This window comes from Seriola aureovittata, chromosome 9 (assembly GCF_021018895.1).
Source record: "Seriola aureovittata isolate HTS-2021-v1 ecotype China chromosome 9, ASM2101889v1, whole genome shotgun sequence".
NCBI lineage: Eukaryota > Metazoa > Chordata > Actinopteri > Carangiformes > Carangidae > Seriola > Seriola aureovittata.
This window is the reverse complement of record NC_079372.1, coordinates 4,877,501-4,898,587: the sequence shown is the minus strand read 5'-3', so window position 1 is coordinate 4,898,587 and position 21,087 is coordinate 4,877,501. Positions and strand designations below refer to the sequence as shown.

Sequence of the window (21,087 nt, the reverse complement as noted above, 5' to 3'; positions counted from 1 at the left end):
TGCCTTGTGTGAAATGGCAGCCTAGTGTATTTGCTAAGCTTCTGCGTGCATTGCCAAAGGAAAGTATTAAAAGTGATTCTAAGTATTTAACTCGTACAATGTTCAATAAAGTTTAAAGTAATAATCTGCCACCAGGATGGCCTGGTAGCAGATCAGTCGGTCAGATGGTTTGACCAGGGGTGCAGAGACTGGCAGAAGCTTAACAAATACTTTCCTCCCAAAGCCACAACACAGTGAGTGTGTGGTTTCTGTCTCAGTCCCTGATGCAGAAAGATCCTGGACAAGCAGGAGAGAGTGTGGTGACCCACCAGTGGTCCGGCCCAGCCGAAACCGGGTCGAGATGGAGTGAGTAGTGGAGGGATAAAGGGGTGTGGAGGAAGAGGACGAGGAGGAAGGAGGAGGGGTGGGGTGGGGTGGGGTGCTGCACAGTGCTGCACATGTGGGGCTGAGGAGGAGGGGAGAGTCTGAGGTGAAGAGAAGAAGCTCAAACTAGAAGACAAGGCAACCAGTCCAAGAGCAGTGAGAGGTTTAAGAGAATGAGATCACGAGAGATAAGAGAGGAAGGAAGAGAAAAAGACAGGAGGGACTACAGGTGACAACAACCAGGTGCAACCTATCGCTACCACCAGTCACAGAGTAACCCAATCAGCTGTGTGGATTTTAGGAAGAGACGGCTGAAGCAACCAGAGGTACAGTCACAGAGAGTGATTTCTGCTCTGCAAACCACTGACTCTCACAAATAAGACCGATTCCTCTGAGTGGTTGCTTGGCAGCCGCCCTGCATGCAGTTTTGGTGTGACTGGTTGGGCAGAGGTTTTGGTGTCCTGCAGCTCCCCGGTTCCTGCTGGTTGTTCTCGATGCCAAATGCACTGAAGGATGGTGTGAGCTGAGGGGGGGTGGGGGAGGGGAGAGGAGGTTATGGAAGCAGGGGAAGGGGAAGGGGAAGGGGGGGGGCATGTGGAGAGGAGGGGGGGTTCTCAATTGAAAGCAGTGGTTGAAAATCAGGCCAAATGAACAGCTAATTGTTGATTTGGATGCTCTAGATGAGATGGCATGTAAGTTTTGTTAGCTTTGACCAATTAATAAGAAAGTAAGTAAGATGAGGTACTCAGAATTTCTAGTTTGTTACTTATGTGATGAGGCAGCTTTGTGAAAGATAGGTCTGTTGCTCTTTGGGTCATTTTTTTTTAAAATTAAGAAACAAATCCATTTTGTATGTAGATTTTTTTTTTTTTGTTCATTTAAGAAATTCAATTGGAAAACATGTTGTTCTGCTGACAATATTACTTCACTGTTACTTTACTCAGTCTCCCAGCTGCATCATGACTTGTTCTTTCGCTCTAACAAAAGGCATGGTACAGGATTGCGCATGGAAAGGTGACTTCTTGGCTTTCATTTTCTGGTTTTAAAAACAATCCCCCAATATTATGGAGTTTTTTTTTTTTTGTCCTCATAGTTTGTTTTTAGATCAGTTCTAGCATGCTTTAAACTGTTGAATGGGCATGCGGAAGGATCAGCTGCTTAGCTTTGGATCTTACCCTCATCCCTTCAAAACGTGACAAGGCTCTGAGGGGTCTCAAGGCCCTTAGTGTCCTGAGTGATTTAATGGGGCCTAGATCGGAGTAGCCCAGCGCATTAGCTACAAGGCTGACTATAGACACCTACACAAAAACAGAGAAGCAAAAGAGGTTCCAAACTGTTAGAAGTGAGAATATTCACTAGGGAAGAGAGACGGCCCTGGCATAGGCGGAGAGTTGCTTGACATACACACATAAATCTATTCATGTATATACATGTATAATATTGCATTTATACATGTATATACACTGAGAGAGAAGGTCAATGTTTAGTATAGGTTTTATGTGCGTAGTATTTTTAGTAGCAGTAGGCCATTGGGATTGTTTGTCTGTTATTTTGGGGCAGTTGACAAGATGTGAAAAGTCCTTTGTACCTGCAAAGAAATTTGTGGTTGAGAGAGAAAGAGAGGAGATAGAGACATAAGACTCAAATAGAGGGTAAATTAGGCAGAAAAGAGTGGTACATGATTTAGTAAAGATACAAGCGAAGGGACTGGGAGAGGAAGAGGAGTTGGGGAGGGAGGGAAGGAGAGAGGTTACCCTGTAGAAGCTGATAAAAACCCAACAGACTTGAGAGCCTTACCCTTGCCCCTCTAACATTGTCTCTCCATGTCGCTCTTGGGCTGAGGCATAAAATCCCATATAATTTAAGACAGACAAACTAACGGAACCTAAGAGAAAGAATACAAGTAAACATGTACAAGTGTGTCATTTTGCCATTTGCTTTCTCAGACATCAAATCAAACTGTCACACAGCATTTAGAGTCAAATAGGAGAGCCACAGTCACATGAACCACGCACAAGAAACAGGGATGGAGGTTAAGGGCAGACCAGATATAGTTATTAGCACTGGATGGCACTGAAAGGACAAAAATACACAGAGTACAGTCGAGTTACACACAGTTAACAACGCTTAACAATAACAGAACACAACCTCAAAGAAACTGGTGCAGCCCCTCTCACGTCCGGCAGCAGCCACCAAGGTACTGCTGCAGCCAAAGAACGCTTCATCGTTAGTTAAAAACACTCACCAAATCCATAAATTCAGTCATTATGTCACAAAACTGTATACACATCCATTCTCAGCACCATTGTAAATGTACAGAGCTCTTATCACTGTAATAAATCAATGTAAATTTAGGCAAAGTGGCCTGAGTTATGGTTTAGTAACTGCGAATCCCCTATAGCTCTGCTCCATAGAGCTGATCTAAACTGAACACATATACAGTATTGCCTCATTACCAATGGAGAAAATGGGCTGTGGAGTGTGGTCAATAAGCTGCACTAATGTTCTTTGACGGGTGGTAAGTAGCAGAGGCATGACTTAGCCTTGATGAAGTCACCTCAAGTGTGCTAAGGCGGCCATTACAGGCTGTCTGCTGCACAGGGAAGATTTGTAAAGAAGTATTCTTTGGCTGAATTTATGTTATTCAAGATGCAAAATGTGGGTGGGCAGCTGTGTTAGAATAAACCTCAAAATCTTATGAATTCAGTCAAATAGAGAGAATTTGTGTTTGTTAAGGAATTAGTACGCGATCACAGGAGTACATTATCCTCAGCAATGTTATCCTGTTTTTTTTTCCTAACTGTAATTTTCTCAGTCTGGATGCTGGAGGGACTGAAACAGGGGGAATACCAGTTCCTTACAAATAAGGAAAAATATCAACAGTGAACACATGTGAAAGCACCTCCAACCAGCCACCGACACCAACCGGTCAAACTCACCGCAAGAAGTACACAACATCCAAAGCTTACCAAAGTCACGGAGGGAGGATTGTAACAGGCAAAATCTTCATTTTGACTGATGCCATTATCAACATAATCTACGAGAGGTTAACATTTCAACCATTTAGGAGTGGAAGCCATCAAAACTATGGACAGAACAGCGGGAAAGGTGTCAGCATAGATTCAGACTTCTTACTATAAATGCTGGACAATGTTCAAACATCGGGCCTTTATTCGGATTCTGCTGAGACGTCTCCATGTACTTACTGTTTGGCACAACACCCCTACTTAAATCAATAACCTTGCCCCTTGGGTAAGTTAGCAGCTGTTCTGGCAGGTAGACAGTAAAATAAAGATTTTGCCTTTATCTACACTACAGTATTTGGGGTAATTGTCACCTTCAGCCTGACCCCTTGGAGAGCCCCCCTTTGGGGTGCCTGGCCTCTGACCCCCCGCTGGGCCAGCTGTGCAGTAGCGGCCTCAGCGCCTCAGCGTCCTTCTCACAGAGCTCTGCAAGGCAAGGCCAATGACATCTGGGGCTGTGATCCCATGATGACGACAGCACAAACCAGAACCTCACAGAAATAAAACAAACTAAAAACAAAGGGAAAAACACAACAAAACAATGATAATAATCTGAGTGAAAAAGAAAGATGAATGGAGTATGACACCTATCAGCCTCACGCTCACAAGACTCAGTATCACTATTAATCAAGAATAACCGTCCCTAACTATGCTGTCACAAATTCAACAGCTAATTTAAGATACATATAGGTTCTTATCTCTAAAATGTAAGAAAAATATTAAAGATGTTTGTCTTTACTTTGCAAATATCTGGTTGAGTTCTCCAGCAATGCTGCTGCAAGCTGATTTACCATAGGACTTGACTCTCTGACATTACATTTCTTGCCCCTGACATTTTAGCCAAATGCATAATACAATATCAAAACATTCATATAATGAAAATCAGGAGGACACAAATCAAATGGATAACAGAAAGATACAGTAACACAAGGGAAATGAGGAGCAACACACTCACACAAAGAGTCAGGCGCATCCACACTCAGAGAGAAATACAGGCTGGTCTAATGATGGTGCCCCCCCTTTCTGAGTCCATGGCAATGGTTTTACCCCACAACACAGGACGGCAGAGGAACATTCAGGCCACACAACACAACCCAGACTCATCAAGCAAAGGTCTTTTTTTTCCTTTTCTTTTTTTTTTTTTTTTTTTTTAGAGGGGGAGCGCTAGTGAAGACCAAACTTACCGCCGGCCGCCTGTCACCCACCATCATTACATCTCAGCACAATGTCACCACATTCCTGAGGTTACACTTTCAAGTGGGAATGGAAGGAGGACGGGGAAAGAGGGGAGGAGGAGGGAGGATGTCATTCTTTGTAACATTTTCCCAACTTGGGAAATGTGGTGCCCTGCACTGTCCCAAGTGTCGGGCTTGAGATCACACCTACAGGGAGGGAGTATACAATGGCAATAACCAGAGTCAGTACAGTGTGGTATGTTTAAAATCGCCACAAGCTCTATGTGTGCTGCTGGAATTAAAAGTAGCTGTGTGCTGTTCCTTCAGGGAGTCACTGACAGTACTTATGTGTCATTTTAAGCCGTACAAACTGTTAAATGCATTAAGATTTAAAAGTGTAGATTATCTGTGGTATGTAAAGAGTGTGTTTGCTGCGGGGGGGTCTGGGTTACAGGAGCTTATAATGAATCAACATGGCAACCTCTGGCCATTGATAGGAGTCCATTCACAGGTATTGGCTGAGGTGTTGGACACTGCAGAGAGGTGGTTAGTTCAAGGAGAAAGTCAGAAGTCAGGGAAATTCTTATTCTATCCAATTCTGCCACTCAGAACATATTACCCCCTTCATTCAGAATTTATGTAATATTTAAAGTCATTACACCCTTCCTTTTCCCCCACACTAGCATCTGTCATTGAAATCCCTCATGGATATCTCAGCAACCACAGTTAACGCAGTCTGAGTTAACGTCTTAACAGCGGATTCACTGGTGGTAACACAGTATGTGTAACTGCAAAAAGAATAGAGTGAAGAATTATCCCTGTTCTGGTCTTTCAGACTTGACTGGCACAAGGAGCAGAGAAGAACACAGAGAGAGGACAGAGGCACATATCAAACATTTTACAGGTCTGAGACACAGGTAAAGACACATCTTTAAAATGTCCCATTGCTCTGAGTGTGACTTGAATATGGCTGTTATCAATAAGGTTATTGATTGGCTGATCAGTGCCTAAATAACTGTGTATTCAGTTCTGAATCACTTCTACCTGGCAGAAAGCAGAGAAAACAGACTGTTGTGCTTTGTGCTTGTGGCACAGCAATAACTGTGTTTTGATTCACAAGTAAATAATTGTGGTACATATTCAAGCATCTCAGAGTGATCAACCAAGTAAAAATCAGGATTGTTGCTTGATGGAGTTGTAAAAGGCGACACAGGCATGTCTGTACTTGATATGGACGTACAGTCTTGTAAAACACTGTCCTTACATCATGAGGAAACAAAATAAAGAGGATTCTCGATTGTACACAACATGCCCTCTCACCTATTACATACCATGAGGCAGATATTCAGTTTATAACCTGACCTTTCAAACCTAACCACACCCTACAGACAACAATAGAGTTTTAGAAACATCAGATCTTGTATCCCTGTGGTATAAGTATAACATATCATGTAGAAATTAGCATTAACACTGCTGGTTAATAGACTGTGTATATCTTTGTACCAGTTTGTTGCTGTTGGACCAGGGTGTGGTTGAGGACCAAGTAACTATTCTTCTGTTCTAGTTTACCACACATGATAGGGGGAACAAGAGCTGGACTTACATCCACAATGAAGAAGTCCAGCCAACACCAGGCATTGGTGAAGTACTTGACGAAACCATAGGCGACCCATTTCAGCAACATCTCCAGGATGAAGATGTAGGTGAAAACCCTGTCAGCATACTCCAAAATGATCCGAACGGTCTTCCTCTGCTCAATGTACACGTCCTCGAAGGCCTGTGGAGAAACAGGAAACATATGTCAGCCACAGCAAAGGAAATATTACACCTGATGATTTATGACTCTGCTAATGAAATTGTATACAGCAAAACAGCTCACTCACAGCTGATCACTAACGATGATTTACAACACCAACTAAAAAGAATCTGCTCTGACTGAAATATTTCTAATAACTCCACAGCTAATGTAGATTTGCAGCAGTCTTTGCTCTTATTTTACTTGCATTCGACATGCTTGAGAACAAGGCTTCACTCCATCCCCAGAAATAGATCCCATGTTTGATAAATGGTACAGTCCATTAATCACTAACGCCCCTGTTCCCTCCCCCAACCAAGCAGCTCGGAGACTGAGCACCCAAACCGACTGCATGCATCACTGACTGACTTGCTTTACCTCCTCACTGCCATTAAACACACACTGGTTTCTGTCTCTTTATTTTTAGTGAGTCGTCTTGATTCAATCTATATCCACCTTGGATTTTTCTCAGGTCAGTGAAACGTGTGTTTCATCTGTTTCTGTGTATGCAAAGGACGCTAATGCTAACACAGGCCTCCTTACCAGGGCACCACTACTGAGGAGGATCATGAAGATGATGAGGGTCTCAAACCAGTTGTGCTCCACAATCAGGTAGCAGGTTTTTCTCAGGAACCACCAGATCTTCCCCCAGCCCATAGTGATGTCAAGGTCGCAGCACTTATACTTGGCCACACAAGCTGCGCACACACAGGAGGAGAGATGACAAATTAAGTTCCTGATATCAATGGCAGATGCCAGTCCTCGGTTTGAGTGGATGTGTTTTTTACACCTTTGCGTGCAGTTTGAAGTCAGATTTGAAATTTTCCAAAATGCACACACATATATATATATATATATATATTTATATATATATATATATATATATATATATATATATATATTCACTTTGACCAACTACCCAGAGCTCTGAAGAAATTCAAACTGTGAATTTCCCCACATTTGAGAAGATCCTGTCGACAACCTGGATCTAAGCTGACGTCATTGCTCATACTGCACCTTCAAGCTGCATACAGATACATACAAAATGTCTGACATTAGCTGAATGGGAAAACAAGTATTAAATTACTGATATTCACAATTTCTGCTTTTTTTATTTAAAAAAACACTGGCTTTAAATGTAAATAATCTGTGAAGTTATATGTACTTATGTATCAGTGTATTAGTAAGCATCATAGATAGACTGACTGACTAACTGACTGACTGATTAACAGTCCAGTACCGTCCTTCACCCTGCCACCCTATCATATCCACTCAGCCCGGGGGAGTCTCTGTGTTGTGGAGTGGAGGTAATGGGTGCGACGGGAGCAGTAGTCTCACCATCTGTCCAGCATGCCTCTGGTTCCAGGTATTCCTCTACTGTCTCCACCACCACCACCTCCTCCACATCTGGCTTGATGTCGATGGTGCTGCCTTCTGACGAACTAGTGTCATCCAGCTGCAGAGATGCAGATGCACGCCAAGCATACACACACACAAAAATAGAAACACAGGGGCAAAGCTTCAGTGATACAGAAACATTTCAGTTTTCATTTCACATCTAAGAATCGATCGCTCATGAAGCCTTCTAGGACTTGGCAGGAAATCTCATGTTATTTCCAATTTGCATTGGCTCAGTCTCTACTGAGGTTTTTCTCTGTATTGAAATGGGCAATATAACAATCCAATCACACATATCATCCTGAAATGGAATATCAAATGGCAGATCATCAGCTCTGAAAGTTTTCTAAATGCATTTTCTCAAAAGACAGGCATCAGCAGGTATCCATTTCATCCACATCGCCTGTCTGCTCCAGCCACTCAAGATGACTCTATTGAATAATGGAGTTATATTAGTGCCACCCCCATGGTTTTACTGTCATGAGAGATCGCATGTAGCCGAACAAGTGTACACGTGGCCTCTTGGAGTGTCACCTATAATATTTACATGTTGGCATTCTAAAACTAAAAGAAATTATGCAGATTAGAGTCTGTTTAATTGTCATTTCCTGTCTGAAAACCTAAGGTGCATCAAAAATATACACTCCTCTCACTGACCTCTTTGCTGTTCTCATTATCCGACTCGCTGCTGAAGTCCTCTGTGTTGAGGTTCTCAAAGTCAGACTCTCCCACAGCTATGGGCACGCAGACGGTCAGATTCGGGTTGTGGATAAAAGACATGTGGTCCTCATCGATCATGTACTTCCCCACGCTGCTGCCTATACCGCTGGTGGTGCCGTTACCATTCTTGGCGTAGTCCAGGTCACGGTTGATGTCAACCCCGGTGTGATTAGCAATGCAGTTCAGCTTCTTGTCGTACATGTCGTCCAAAGGCTTCTGCTCGTCCTCCATCGGTGGTTTCTTCAGCAGACTGGCCATCAGTATCCGCATCTTCGCTTTTATCCATGCGATCCCTATCTTGATGCGCATGACTGAAATCTGAAGGTTGTTGGGCTCACCATCGTCATCTGTTGCAGCCAAGTTGTCAGCGCTGAATGAGCTCAGCAGCAAGGCAAGGAACAAGTTCAGCACCTTTGGACACAGAATAAATCAGTAACTGAATATTGCAAGCTGTTTTTCAGTCTCTGACCCCATTATAATTCTTGTTCTAAAAAAAAACCCTGCCCACCCTGTCAATATGTAAACTTACCACCAGGTTGCCGATGACCATGACCATCATGAAGACAATGAGACACATGGCCTGACCCGCCACTTCCATGCAGTCCCACATGGTCTCAATCCACTCGCCGCACAGCACCCGGAAGACGATCAGGAAGGAGTGGAAGAAGTCATTCATGTGCCAGCGGGGCAGCTCACAGTCAGCAGCGATCTTACACACACAGTCTTTGTAGCTCTTTCCAAACAGCTGCATGCCCACCACAGCAAAGATGAAGACGATGATGGCCAGCACCAGAGTCAAGTTCCCCAGGGCTCCCACTGAGTTACCAATGATCTTGATCAGCATGTTGAGGGTGGGCCATGACTTGGCCAGCTTGAACACTCTCAGCTGAAGTAGGGTGGGTGGAAAGAGTGGGTGGGATATGATTTAGTCATAACATTTTTGCATTACTAACTTGCTGCTTTCTTTCAGTTAAGCTAAAATGGCAATGAGGTATGTAAGATTTAAACTCCACATGCTACCGATGCTAAGTAAACTAGTTATCTCTATGTGGTAAGTGAGCATTTACCAATCGGAATGACCGCAGCACAGACAGGCCTTCAACGTCAGCCAGAGCCAGCTCCACTAAACTCAGCGTCACAATGAAACCATCAAAACAGTTCCAGGCTTCCTGGAAGTAGTAGTATGGATCCATAGCCACCAGCTTGAAAAGCATCTCCCCTGCAAAGATCCCCGTGAACACCTGGCGAGTAGGAGAGAGAACAGATTTGAACAAATAGATTTGGCTCAACATGGTTTTTCACAGGAGAAGCGAGAATGTGAACGACAGGCAGTGAAAGATCACATCTGAGAAATTTGATCCGGTACATGATCTGAGCTGTACTTGATAAATGTGAAATAAAAATCCATTGAGTTATTAATTACCCCTATAGTTAGTGCATATTAATGTATTTTAGTGGGATAAATACAGTTATTTAAGAAGGCAGAATATCTAGTCAGTGTGTGCGTGTGTGTGTGTGTGTGTGTGTGTGTGTGTGTGTCAGCTGCTTTGTAGTCAGTGAGGATAAAATGGCATTTGTGTGGCCTCGTAACAGCTCTAATAAATTACTGAGGGTGATCCTCAATCATAGAGTCCACATAATGAATAAATACAGTGTGAGTACAGGTTTGTCTGTGTGTGTATGTGTGTAAGACGATGACTCATATCGTCAAGGTGACCTAGAAATGTCCACCTGTACCACCCATTGGCCTTTTCTGCTAAATTATTCTGGAGCAGAAGTGGTAAATAACACATTTCTGTCCTGGCAGTAAATTAGTACCTGTCCACGATTTTGTACACACACGCACACACACACACACGCATGCACGCGCGCACGCACACACACGCACACGCATGCACGCGCGCGCACACACACACACACACACACACACACACACACACACACACACACACACACACACACACACACACACACACACACACACACACACACACACAGTGAGTGGTTTCTCATTGCAGTATCTAGACTTGTGCCCATGTCATTTGTAACACATTCAGTTTTGGGACAATGACATTAACAACTGTGATACTGACAAGGAAAATAACAAAGTGCCAGCACTCAGATTTACTCAGTTTCCTTGTCAATGCCAATAGTGAAAATGGCCAGGTTGAGTTATCCAAGCCATGATTCAGGCACCATTTTAGAGCAGCTCATCGATCAGGCTCCATGAAATATTAACGCAGGCCTCCCACCAGTCAGCCAACCAGCAGTCAGCCCGGCTGGTCCCACTGAAGCAAGCATCAGCTCCACTCAGCCAGTGGAGAGAAAGAGAAAGAGAGAGAGAAGGAGAAGAAAGGGAACATGTGTGTGCGTGTATGTGAAGAAAAGAGAAAAGCACGGATACAAGGAAGAAGCAGGGGGGTTTGAGAATGTTTTGTTTTTTTTCCTTTCAACTCTTAAACGGCAATGAAAGAGATGCCAATTATGGTCCCAAAAATAACACCTCTCTATCAGCTGCCTAGGAGAAACAGAGGAGATTCTTTATGGGCGAATCAGATAGAAATAAAAAAGAACAAAAAAAATTGCCACTCACCAGATTGCCTACAGAGAGCATGTCCTCAAAGTCTGGGGTCATGGGGTAGTGCTCCATGGCCATGAAGAGGGTGTTGAGGACGATGCAGATGGTGATGGCTAAGTCCACGAAGGGGTCCATGACTATCAGGTTCACAATCTCCTTGATCTTAATCCACATGGGGGAGCACTCCCAGATCAGGAATGTGTTAGAAAACTTATACCAGCATGGCGGACACTTGCGCTGAGACTCCTCCAGTTCTGAAGACATAGCGCGGATCACACATCAAAACCAAACATACTTGCGTGCGTGAGCATACCGCATGCAATGGTATCAAATGATAGAAAAAATTGTATGCATTGTATGTATCTGGTACTGTTGGATATGCAAAGCAGATAAGCAGGAAATTCATGTCAAACTAATCAACCAATGAGAGCAGCCCTAGTTAAAGAATAATGAGAGAGCAGGTTAAATAGCTGGGTTAAAGTGGCAGTACCCTCCACTAGTGTGTTGGTAATGACGCTCATGACACTGTTGGCCCGCTCTTTCCGCCCAAAGGAGGTATTGAGCTGGTCCACAGACACCATCAGGGAGCCCGACAGCTTCTTCTTCACCTCAACCTCAGTAGTCGGCTGTCAGGAGGAGAGGAAGAATCAAGCACCCATGGAGAGGACATGAACACCATCCCACATCACCACCGGTGGCCGGCGGAGGGAAGTGCACAACAGCATTGGCAGGAAGAAGTAGTTGAGGATCAAATTTTTGGGGGGGTGGGGACAGGGCACGTTTCATTCTTTTCTATCTCAATGCTGGTTTCAAGGAAGATGTGTGTATGCTGTAAATGCATGCAGGTCTCAGCCAAAGTGGGAGCAGTGGTCTAGGGCTACTTGACCTAATTGTGTTTGAATGTAATTAGCTCATCCCGATTAAATAATAAATGGATTGTGAGATATTGTGCAAGGAGAACTGCTTCTGCATGAATGCATTTTCAGTCCTGTCATGCAATAATGGAGGCTTTGCTGCCATTGCAATATAATCATTAGGTTATTTTACAAAAGATCTCCCAAATCTGGCCATTTTAAAGTTACTTGCAAATTGATGCTACTGTATCTTCCTACTTTGAAACCATACAACTTATATTGCAACCATCAAGTCAAGAGCATTGTAAAGAGATCATATGGAGGCAGGTAGTTCAGAGCCATCCAGTTGTCATGCACGAGCATGCTCCAAGTCAAAGAGAAGGAGAGGAAATTACAGACACCATAGCCATCGTTCTACTTGTCTACATCATGCTTGTACGAATTTAGGGTTTAAATCTACCATGCTAACTAGAATGAGACACGACTAATTGACTACTGTTGACCAGGGAGAGTTTGGAAAACAGAGAAAGATAAAGACAGACAAGGACAGCAGCCCTCCTTTGTTTCTTAAATTATATCATTAAGGCCTGGTAGGATGGTGTGTGTGGCTTGTGTATCTGCTATGCGATATTATCTGTGTATTAGGGAAGCAGATAAAAATGTCTGTGGCTCTACAGTGCTGGTCCCCTCTGTTTCATCCGCCTCCTACTGTAGATCTACCCACACAGGCTAGCAGAGGACCTGGATTCCTGGAGGAGGAACACATCAACACACTGGAGCATGTTAACTCATCATTATATGCTGTTTGTTAACAAAAATTCTGTTTTATTACTTGAGTGTGTTAAACTTCATGACATCCCACACATAAAGCTGCGTACTAAAGCTTAAAAATGGGTTTGATCTATGTGACAAAATCTAATGTTCGAATGGGGAGGCAGTAGAGTTATAAAATCATGTCTGTTTGAGTATTGTGCATGTATGAATAAATTTGATATGAACATATTCAAAACATTGACATTCATCGTTCAAATCAAACAACAAAATCGCCTGGAAGTCACTGATAGACCCAGTTTCACTAACCTATCAATTGCAGGGTTGGCTATAGTATAATAAGTATAAAATTTCATTATTTCTCCATCCTTTGCCTACTGTTGGAGGGCAGCATACACTGCAGGGGCTGGGGGAGGGGAGGCGCGAGCGCTTAGCCAAGAGATACATACGAACTTGCAAAGATGACAGAGTAGAGGATAGAGAGTCAGAAAGAAAAAGGAACGAACGAGAGGGGGGCCATGCCTAGATAGGTCTACTCATTGACTTCCTTACACTGTCGTCAGTAGCTGCCTTATCTATTTTCACCTCAGGCAGAAGGCGTCCACCGGGCCCAGGGCCGATGAGCGACACCACGCCATTGCAATCCACCGTGCTGTTCCTTTTCCCGTGGAAGCCGCTGTAGCTGCTCCGCCGGTACGGGCTGAACAGGGAGCCCCGGCGCTCCTCGCACTCCTCAACCGTGCTGTGCTCATCGTCGGCAAACTCATTTTCCGAACCCACATCCTTACCGCGGCCCTTGAAACTGAAGATGCTGCTCTTACTGTTATGGCGGGACAGGAAAGGCGAACCAGGTATACTGAGGAGGGACTGGAGGGGACGAGGAAGAAGAAGGATGAGGAGAGGAGACATTTGTGTGACTGATGTAGCCAAGGGTGTTTCTGAATTACAACTGATTGCACCATCATTTTTATGCTGTTTGTCATCAGTTCCGGAGGTCAGGATGAAAGGCAACATCTGTGGGAAATTTAATGCAACCAGGACGCTTTTCCCTGAGGAGGCATACGCTGCTGGAGCAATCATGTGACTTGATAAACAAGAGGCATATACATAATTAGGTCAGTGATATCCTACACTGTCAAGGTCACACACACACACACACACACACACACACACACACACACACACACACACACACACACACACACAGGACAGAGGGATAGGCAGCTGAAACATCATGTAGAGGAACATGAGTCATGACAACATCAGTCTATGCTGCTGCTAGAATTGATCTGAATATTATTATAGCGGCACACTGAGCACACTAGCTCAACTGCAATCACATTTTTTGACAACAGTCATCTGCCTGTGCAGATGATGAACGTAACGTAAAAAGTAACCACTGCACATCACACAAGCGATTTTCACATAAGGCCAATTTGCCATTTTCTCTTGTTTGGTGAGTACTACAGTACAAAAACATATAAAAAGCCAGTGGTGAAGAAGTGAGGCTTAAACAAAGCTGCAGGATTTCTCCCTCTGAAACATTCATGCAATCACTGTGAATAATTCAGGACCTGGACATGTGCTTCTATATCTCTGGCCACTATATGTTCCTCTGTATGTGAGCTCGTGCAACACCACATCTTACAGTAGCAGCACTCTCAGTCTGAAATATTCCTCACCTGACAGTCAAAAAAAAAAAGAAGAAGAATCTTTTGTGCGGCCACATTCTTCACTAGCATCTATATTCTATTCATAGATATAAGAAGTATCTCTATTCTAATTCTGTGGCTCTGTTTCCATGCTCACGTTTGGTGTCTGTTTGTGTTTCACACAAATAATTATCACTGAGCCTCATAAATCTTAAAGGGTCACGTCAATAGTTTCACTTTCATATGCTCAGGTTTTAATATTTTTGTGTGCAATATGTCTGCCAGCAGGTTGTTAAATTGGAGGTAAATGTAATTTATGTAATACAAATGCTCATGGTTTACAATGGGTTTATCAAATGTAATTTCTCAGTGCTTTGAGCTGCATAAACAAAATTGTTGGTGTAAATCTTAAATTGTCTGCACATAAAATTGTTTTGTAATTACCTGTAACCTTTCAAATGATGCTGAATTTACACAAAACAAACAAGAAAGCTGTTTTCCTCACCTGGTTCATAATGGAAGACTTTCGACCCAGCCGGTTATCGGGGAAACGGAAGCGGCTCCTCTTGCTGCCGTCATCAGACTCTGACTTGACAAACTTCTCGCTGTCGCCTTTCTCTTTCTCCTGCTCTTTCTGCCGCCACTTCTTCTTACGGTTGCGCCGCTCTTTGGCACTCTTGGAGCTGAGCTTCGACATCTCAGAGGAACTGCACGACAGACGCCCTCCTCCATCGTCCTCTACCGCGTCCTCTGACACTGTGCCCGCAGAGGTTGCCATGGCAGCAGTCTGCAAAGAAATGAACACAGGGATCAAGTCAGAACAATGATATATCATGACTGAGGAAGAATTTCAGCCTCCATCCTGCAGCGGCCTGACCTGGGCGTCTTCCTGCTGCTTCTTAAGCTGCTCCAGCATGGCCTTGAATTCCTCCTCCTTCTGCTGGGCCTCCTCCATGGTCGCCTGATTCTGCTCCTCATAAGCCATGGCCACCACAGCCAGGATCAGATTCACCAAGTAGAAAGAGCCCACAAAGATCACCAAAACAAAGAAGATCATGTAGGTCTTCCCTGCCGCCCTCAGAGTCTGTTGGGAGGCAGAGCGGCCGAGGTGGGGGGGAGAGGGGATGGAGGAAGAGAAAAACAGAGACGCTCATGACATCTGATATGTGACCTAAACCCCTGCGTCAAGCTCAGTGTCGACCTCACTGCACATCAGACCTCTCAATGACTCATCAGAAATAAACACAGTCAGCTGTTGGTGGGGAGAAAGGACGGGCAGATTGGCCTGGGCATTTCTGGGTGTAAAAATCAAGTCAGCATAAACTGTCTCTGCAACTCCAGTTAAACGCTTATTTTCAATACTGCAACACTGAAATTAGCTCTACGCTAATCACATACAATAATGAATTGATACACAACTATCTATTCTTGTTCCGCACAGGAAAAATCTGACACCCTGTGCTTGTTAAATGTTCTCAGCAAGAGTCCAAGGTTGTGCTGTTCACCAGGGAGAGCCATAAGTTATGCATTTTGACCTACTTTTTTATGCACACTATACCAGCCAGTGCACAGCCAAACAATATCTATGGATTTGGATGCTATCCCCAATGGAGATGAGCCTGAGCTGCAGAGGCACAGCAGGAAAAATGGGAACATTCTGGAAAAAACTTGAGAAACTGCTTCTTTTAATGTAAATATACCGTTTCTACCTTCACTTTCATGCAGGTACATCACAGGGTTCAATAAATCTAGTGAATAGACATGTTTCTTATTTTGTTTTGCTTGCCAAAGCATTTAAGAGGTTTTTAGTGTCACACAAGACACACCAGATTTGAATTAAAATGTTCCCCACCCAGCAGCTCCCCTCTTCTCAAGGCAAAGAATTGTCTTCTGGGAGAAGAGCAAAAAAAAAAAAAAAAAAAAAAAAAAGGGACTTCCTAGGATGGAGAAGTGAAATTCCCTCACACATCAATTATGAATGTAGTTGACATGTATTGCTGGGGGGTGTATACAACACAACATTCCCAACAAGAGAAGCACAAACTGATCAAGTGTCTAAAATATAGTCCCACACGTCACTAAATCTCATGTGGGCAGGTAAAAATCATCAGTGGCGATACTGAGGATGAAGCATGAACAACGGGGTCCTATTTGTATCATTGTCATATCATTTTCCTTTCTAAACATCTGACAAAGAACATTCAACACCAAACCTAAATACAACTGCATGATCGTTTTTCTAAAGATGCACTGTACAATAGCAGTGAGAGCTTGTAGCTGGAAGCTGAATTTCAAAAGGACCAAAAATAGAAGCATGAGCCTGGATGCTCTCATCAGGTCTCATCTCCCTCATTGGCCGTACTGTAATCCTGAGCCGTTAATATTTCATACTTCCTCCCTTCCACTCAGCCTCCATATGTGGAGGCAGGAGTGACTCCCCCATTTCTGAGAAGTTTCGCTAGCAACTGACAGACAGACAGACAGACAGACAGACAGACAGACAGACAGACAGACAGACAGACAGACAGTGGCTGGGCCACAGGACACAGCCAAGGCTAGACAAAGTGGGAACAGGGAAGAGACATGGAGTTGTACTGGAACTATATTGATCCGCCATTTCCTGTCTGAGACGTGGAGTTACAATACACACCTAAACTGTGCGAATCAGTGGAGCTGAGTTTCTATCAGATAAAATGGCGCAAATGAGCACCGGCAATTTTGAAAAAATCATAGCTCAAGCATAAATCTACAGGGAAAAGTTAAAACTCATCTTTTCTGCAGGAAGACCCAGCTTGTCTCCCTGGTTTTCTACTCTGATTTCACAACTGTTATAATTAGATTTAAATAACCTGTAAATCATCAATTTTAGAGTTTATCTTTCTCTGTGTGGTGGGGCTGCAGCTAAAGTTTATTTCCATTATCAATTAATCTGTATTTTTTTTCTTTTAAATAATAAACCAAAACAACAGCAAAATACACTAAAATGTGCCCAAGAGCCCAAGGTGACATATTTTCCTGTCTTGTTCGACCAGCAGTCCAAAACTCAAATATATTAAACTGACAACTGATATAAAACAGAGAAAAGCAGAAAATCGTTACATGTGAGAAGCTATAAACAGTCAGGGTTTGACATTATTTCTGCTGAATAAAACACTTCATGCGATTAATTTTCTATTAATGAACTAATCAGGTAATCGACTAATCATTTCACACCTCCACACATCTATACCATTTATATGCACTAATATTTGAGGACTGATACTAGATGTATAAGCCTCCTATGAAACAAGCTGAACTTGTTGACACATCAGCTTTACCAGCATGTAAAGGTTTTCCCAGAAGTCCTGTGTCATGAGTCTGAAGAGAGCCAGGAAGGCCCAGCCGAAGCTGTCAAAGCTGGTGTAGCCATAGTTTGGATTCCTCCCAGCTTTCATGCATGTGTAGCCCTCCGGGCAGCGGCTAAGAGGTGGGGTAGAGAGAGAGAGAGAGAGAGAGAGAGAGAGAGAGAGAGAGAGAGAGAGAGAGAGAGAGAGAGAGAGAGAGAGAGAGAAAATGGGGCACCCGGCCCAAAAATGACTCAGCACTATTTACTTATATAGTTATCTGACTACAGCCAGATAGAAGAGCTACAACAGGTCTTGGATCAACATTCAGAGGAGAGCAGAGGAGGCAACTCACCCAGAGTCAGAGCTGTTCCCACAGAGAAGAGCGTCCGCCTGGCCAGGCAGGAAGTAGAAATTGGCTGAAGAAAAAAACAAATAATGAGTCATTTCTCTCACATTCTGTCGCAGCTACACTTCTTTATTCTGCAATGGTCTGTGAATCCATTCAGACCAATTTCTGACTTCAGTTTGCTCGTACATACATTTTCAATTCAGCGCAGTTCATTTCAAACCATTTCCTTTTGTCTATCCTTTGCCAAAATGACATATTGTTTTCTCGTTCCAGCATATGGGCTGACTCATACTCCTAGATCGCTGCCAGCTCACCGTTGGCAAAGCCTTCCTCTACTTACTGTCGTTCATGATGTACTCATCCCAGTCAAAGCCCTTGCTGCCGTTGGCCAGTAAGCTCTCGGTGGTGTTGATCGGCCAGAACACACACTTGTGGCGCAGGTTGCCCATGAAGAGCTGGAGACCGATGAGGGCAAAGACGCTGAGGCAGAAGACGGTCAGGATCATCACATCCGAAAGCTTCTTCACAGACTGGATCAGGGCGCCCACAATGGTCTTCAGGCCTGAGGGGCAGCCACACACACACGTACACAAACCATGCAGGTGATGCAAGAGCTGCTGTTGCCCCAGGTATGAATCACTGGAGTGTCTATTTCTACTAGAAATTATCTTTTATAGCTAATACTGCTGATATGCTAATTGCATTTAAGGATCTATCAAAGGAAAATATCCAGTTTTGACTGGATTTAGATAAACTGAAGTGACAACACTATACTGATTTTCATATGAAATGTAACTATACTTCCATTAAATTAGTTAATTACCAATGTAATAATATGTGTAAATGTTCATTTGTCATATTGTAATGTTTGCTGTTAGGAGAACATCCAAACAAAGGGGAGAATTTATATGAATGAAATTTAAACTGGAGCAGATTTCAATATAAATAAATATATATATTTCAATATAGGTAGTAATACATTTTGGACAAAACTGACAGATTACATACATAACATCTCTAGAAACAAAACAAACAAGAAATATTTAGGAGCCTTCCCACTCTTTTCAAATTTATATCCAGCGAGGAAAATACTGTAATTGTAAATCAAAAATACTGTATTTTCAACACAAGACATTTGCATTTCACTGCCAATGATGGACACAATGAAAAAGAGGGGGAAGGCTGTAGAAAAGTGAGAGGAAATCCGTAAGAGAGCACAGCAGCACAAAGAGGGGCCATGAGAGGGACATAGGCACAGGCAGGGGGGCTGGAAACCACATGCAGGTCATTTAAACTCCAAGGCTGAACAGGAGCAATTCAATGCCAGTGCCAGCGTGGGCACTTTCTTGAACTGTCTTGTATAAGGTGTCATTAGGAAAGCACTGACTCCCCATACCGCGACCCTGCAGTCTGTCTCATCCACAGTTTCACTAAAGACAAAATCGGTTTACCTTCCGGACAGTCGTCCTCTGGCAGCGTTCACATGGGTCCACGAGGAACTAAAACACGCAAGCAGGATGACCCGCACCCCCTTTTTCTGTTTGTCCGCTACAGGTACAGTCGGCTTTACCAGCTGTACGTAATCTATCTTCTCATAAAATATGCTCTACGTCTAGTTTTACACATTCAATCTCAGTAAAATCTCCCTTAGCTTGGTAGAGTCAAGTAAGACAAATAAACAGTTACTCTTCTTTAAATCAAAACAACCTTTCTCACCCAGAAGTACATGAAATGAACATTATATTAAAATACAGGTTGTACTAGGATATTATATTAAAATACCCCCATTACTTGTTCAGATCTTCTGAAAGCTTTCCCTCCACAGTACATTAAATATTGTTAGCTAAATTAAAACTACACTATAAAGCTACATTTTCTCCACTCCAGTGCAACAGGCCTTGTTGAATTATTATAGTTTGACATTTTGGGACATACGCCAATTCACTTTCTGGCAGCGAGTCAGATGAGAACCAATCAATCAATACCACTCTCAGGTCTGTCCATTAAATATAAAGTTACAGCCCAAAGACTGGAAACAAAGGGGAAGCAGCTAGCCTGCCTTTGTCGAAAGGTGACCAAATCTGCCTACCAGCACCTCAAAAGCTCACTCATTCACATGTTATGTATCTCAGTTGTAACACAAGTGTGTAAACATCAGTTTGCCATTTTAAAGGGATTATGTGTCAGACTATTTCACAGCTGGTAACCAGTCTTGCTAGATTAAGCAACTTTTAAAGCCTCTTTAGCAACTCCCAGCATGTTATTAAGGGACTCTCGAATAGAGTAAATGATGTTACTGAATGGCATCCAGGCCTATACTGAACAGTTTTCCTGAAAGCATTAGTTCTAGGTTGAGGGATAGCAAACTTATCCAGACTCACTTGTCTATTTTTTATACTTGTGCTTATGCCTAGTAAAGCTTCTGCAAATCTTTTTCAGCTGCACTGGTTAATATCAAAGGCCAACAGTCCAGATGTGTCAGAACTAAACATTGTACTCATTTGTTTTTGTTCTCAATGATTTAACTGGTCTATTTATTAAAGTTAAATCATAATCAGAGTTTTTTTTCTAGTGTCTGGATTCAAGATTCTTCAGTCCAACAGTCTATACAACTGCTGTTATATATAAAAGATTTTGATGCTGGAGGTAGATTCAGATGCATACTGATGTGGTGACAGTTTTAAAAAATATAATATCTTATTATAAAGCTAGTTAGACTCAGATAAATTCAGATTTAAAAAAAAAATAATCTTGTATGTATATAGCTAGGTTATGACATCCTAGATTAGTAAATCAGCATGCAATATAATGTAGCAACATCTCACAACTTTCAGCGAGCTGACTTAAAGTACTTCCTTTCAAAAATAATGGGCAACACTGCTGGTGACTGCTCAGAGCCAAGAAACAGTCTAGCACATTACCCCCATAAAACTGTGAATTAGCATTTTAATGCGTCGTCTTTTAAAAAATTGATTTAGTATAACATATAAACTTTAATAGGCGTATATCCCAAAATGTCAAACTATGACTTCAAATACAGTTTAAACCAAAATTTGATCGCTTTTGTTTGCACTTAAGGTTAT

General features: G+C 42.9%; 1 protein-coding gene across 8 annotated transcripts in view; it reads right to left on the bottom strand.

The window, feature by feature from the left end:
* Window positions 1–21,087, bottom strand: part of scn8aa (sodium channel, voltage gated, type VIII, alpha subunit a) — a 46,598-nt gene that overhangs the window by 10,938 nt on the left and 14,573 nt on the right. For 6 of the 8 annotated variants that reach the window (XM_056384469.1, XM_056384468.1, XM_056384472.1 and 3 more), the window contains 15 exons: window positions 18,345–18,566; window positions 18,008–18,071; window positions 17,647–17,788; window positions 15,207–15,413; window positions 14,835–15,116; window positions 13,230–13,544; window positions 11,543–11,678; window positions 11,068–11,306; window positions 9,542–9,715; window positions 9,004–9,360; window positions 8,412–8,885; window positions 7,695–7,812; window positions 6,900–7,054; window positions 6,165–6,338; window positions 1,539–1,661 (listed from right to left, as the gene is read on the bottom strand). In XM_056384469.1, the coding sequence (XP_056240444.1) occupies window positions 1,539–1,661; window positions 6,165–6,338; window positions 6,900–7,054; window positions 7,695–7,812; window positions 8,412–8,885; window positions 9,004–9,360; window positions 9,542–9,715; window positions 11,068–11,306; window positions 11,543–11,678; window positions 13,230–13,544; window positions 14,835–15,116; window positions 15,207–15,413; window positions 17,647–17,788; window positions 18,008–18,071; window positions 18,345–18,566 (3,182 nt within the window). The remainder of the gene's footprint in view (window positions 1–1,538; window positions 1,662–6,164; window positions 6,339–6,899; window positions 7,055–7,694; window positions 7,813–8,411; window positions 8,886–9,003; window positions 9,361–9,541; window positions 9,716–11,067; window positions 11,307–11,542; window positions 11,679–13,229; window positions 13,545–14,834; window positions 15,117–15,206; window positions 15,414–17,646; window positions 17,789–18,007; window positions 18,072–18,344; window positions 18,567–21,087) is intronic. The other 2 variants (XM_056384476.1, XM_056384475.1) reach the window with 1 other exon arrangement.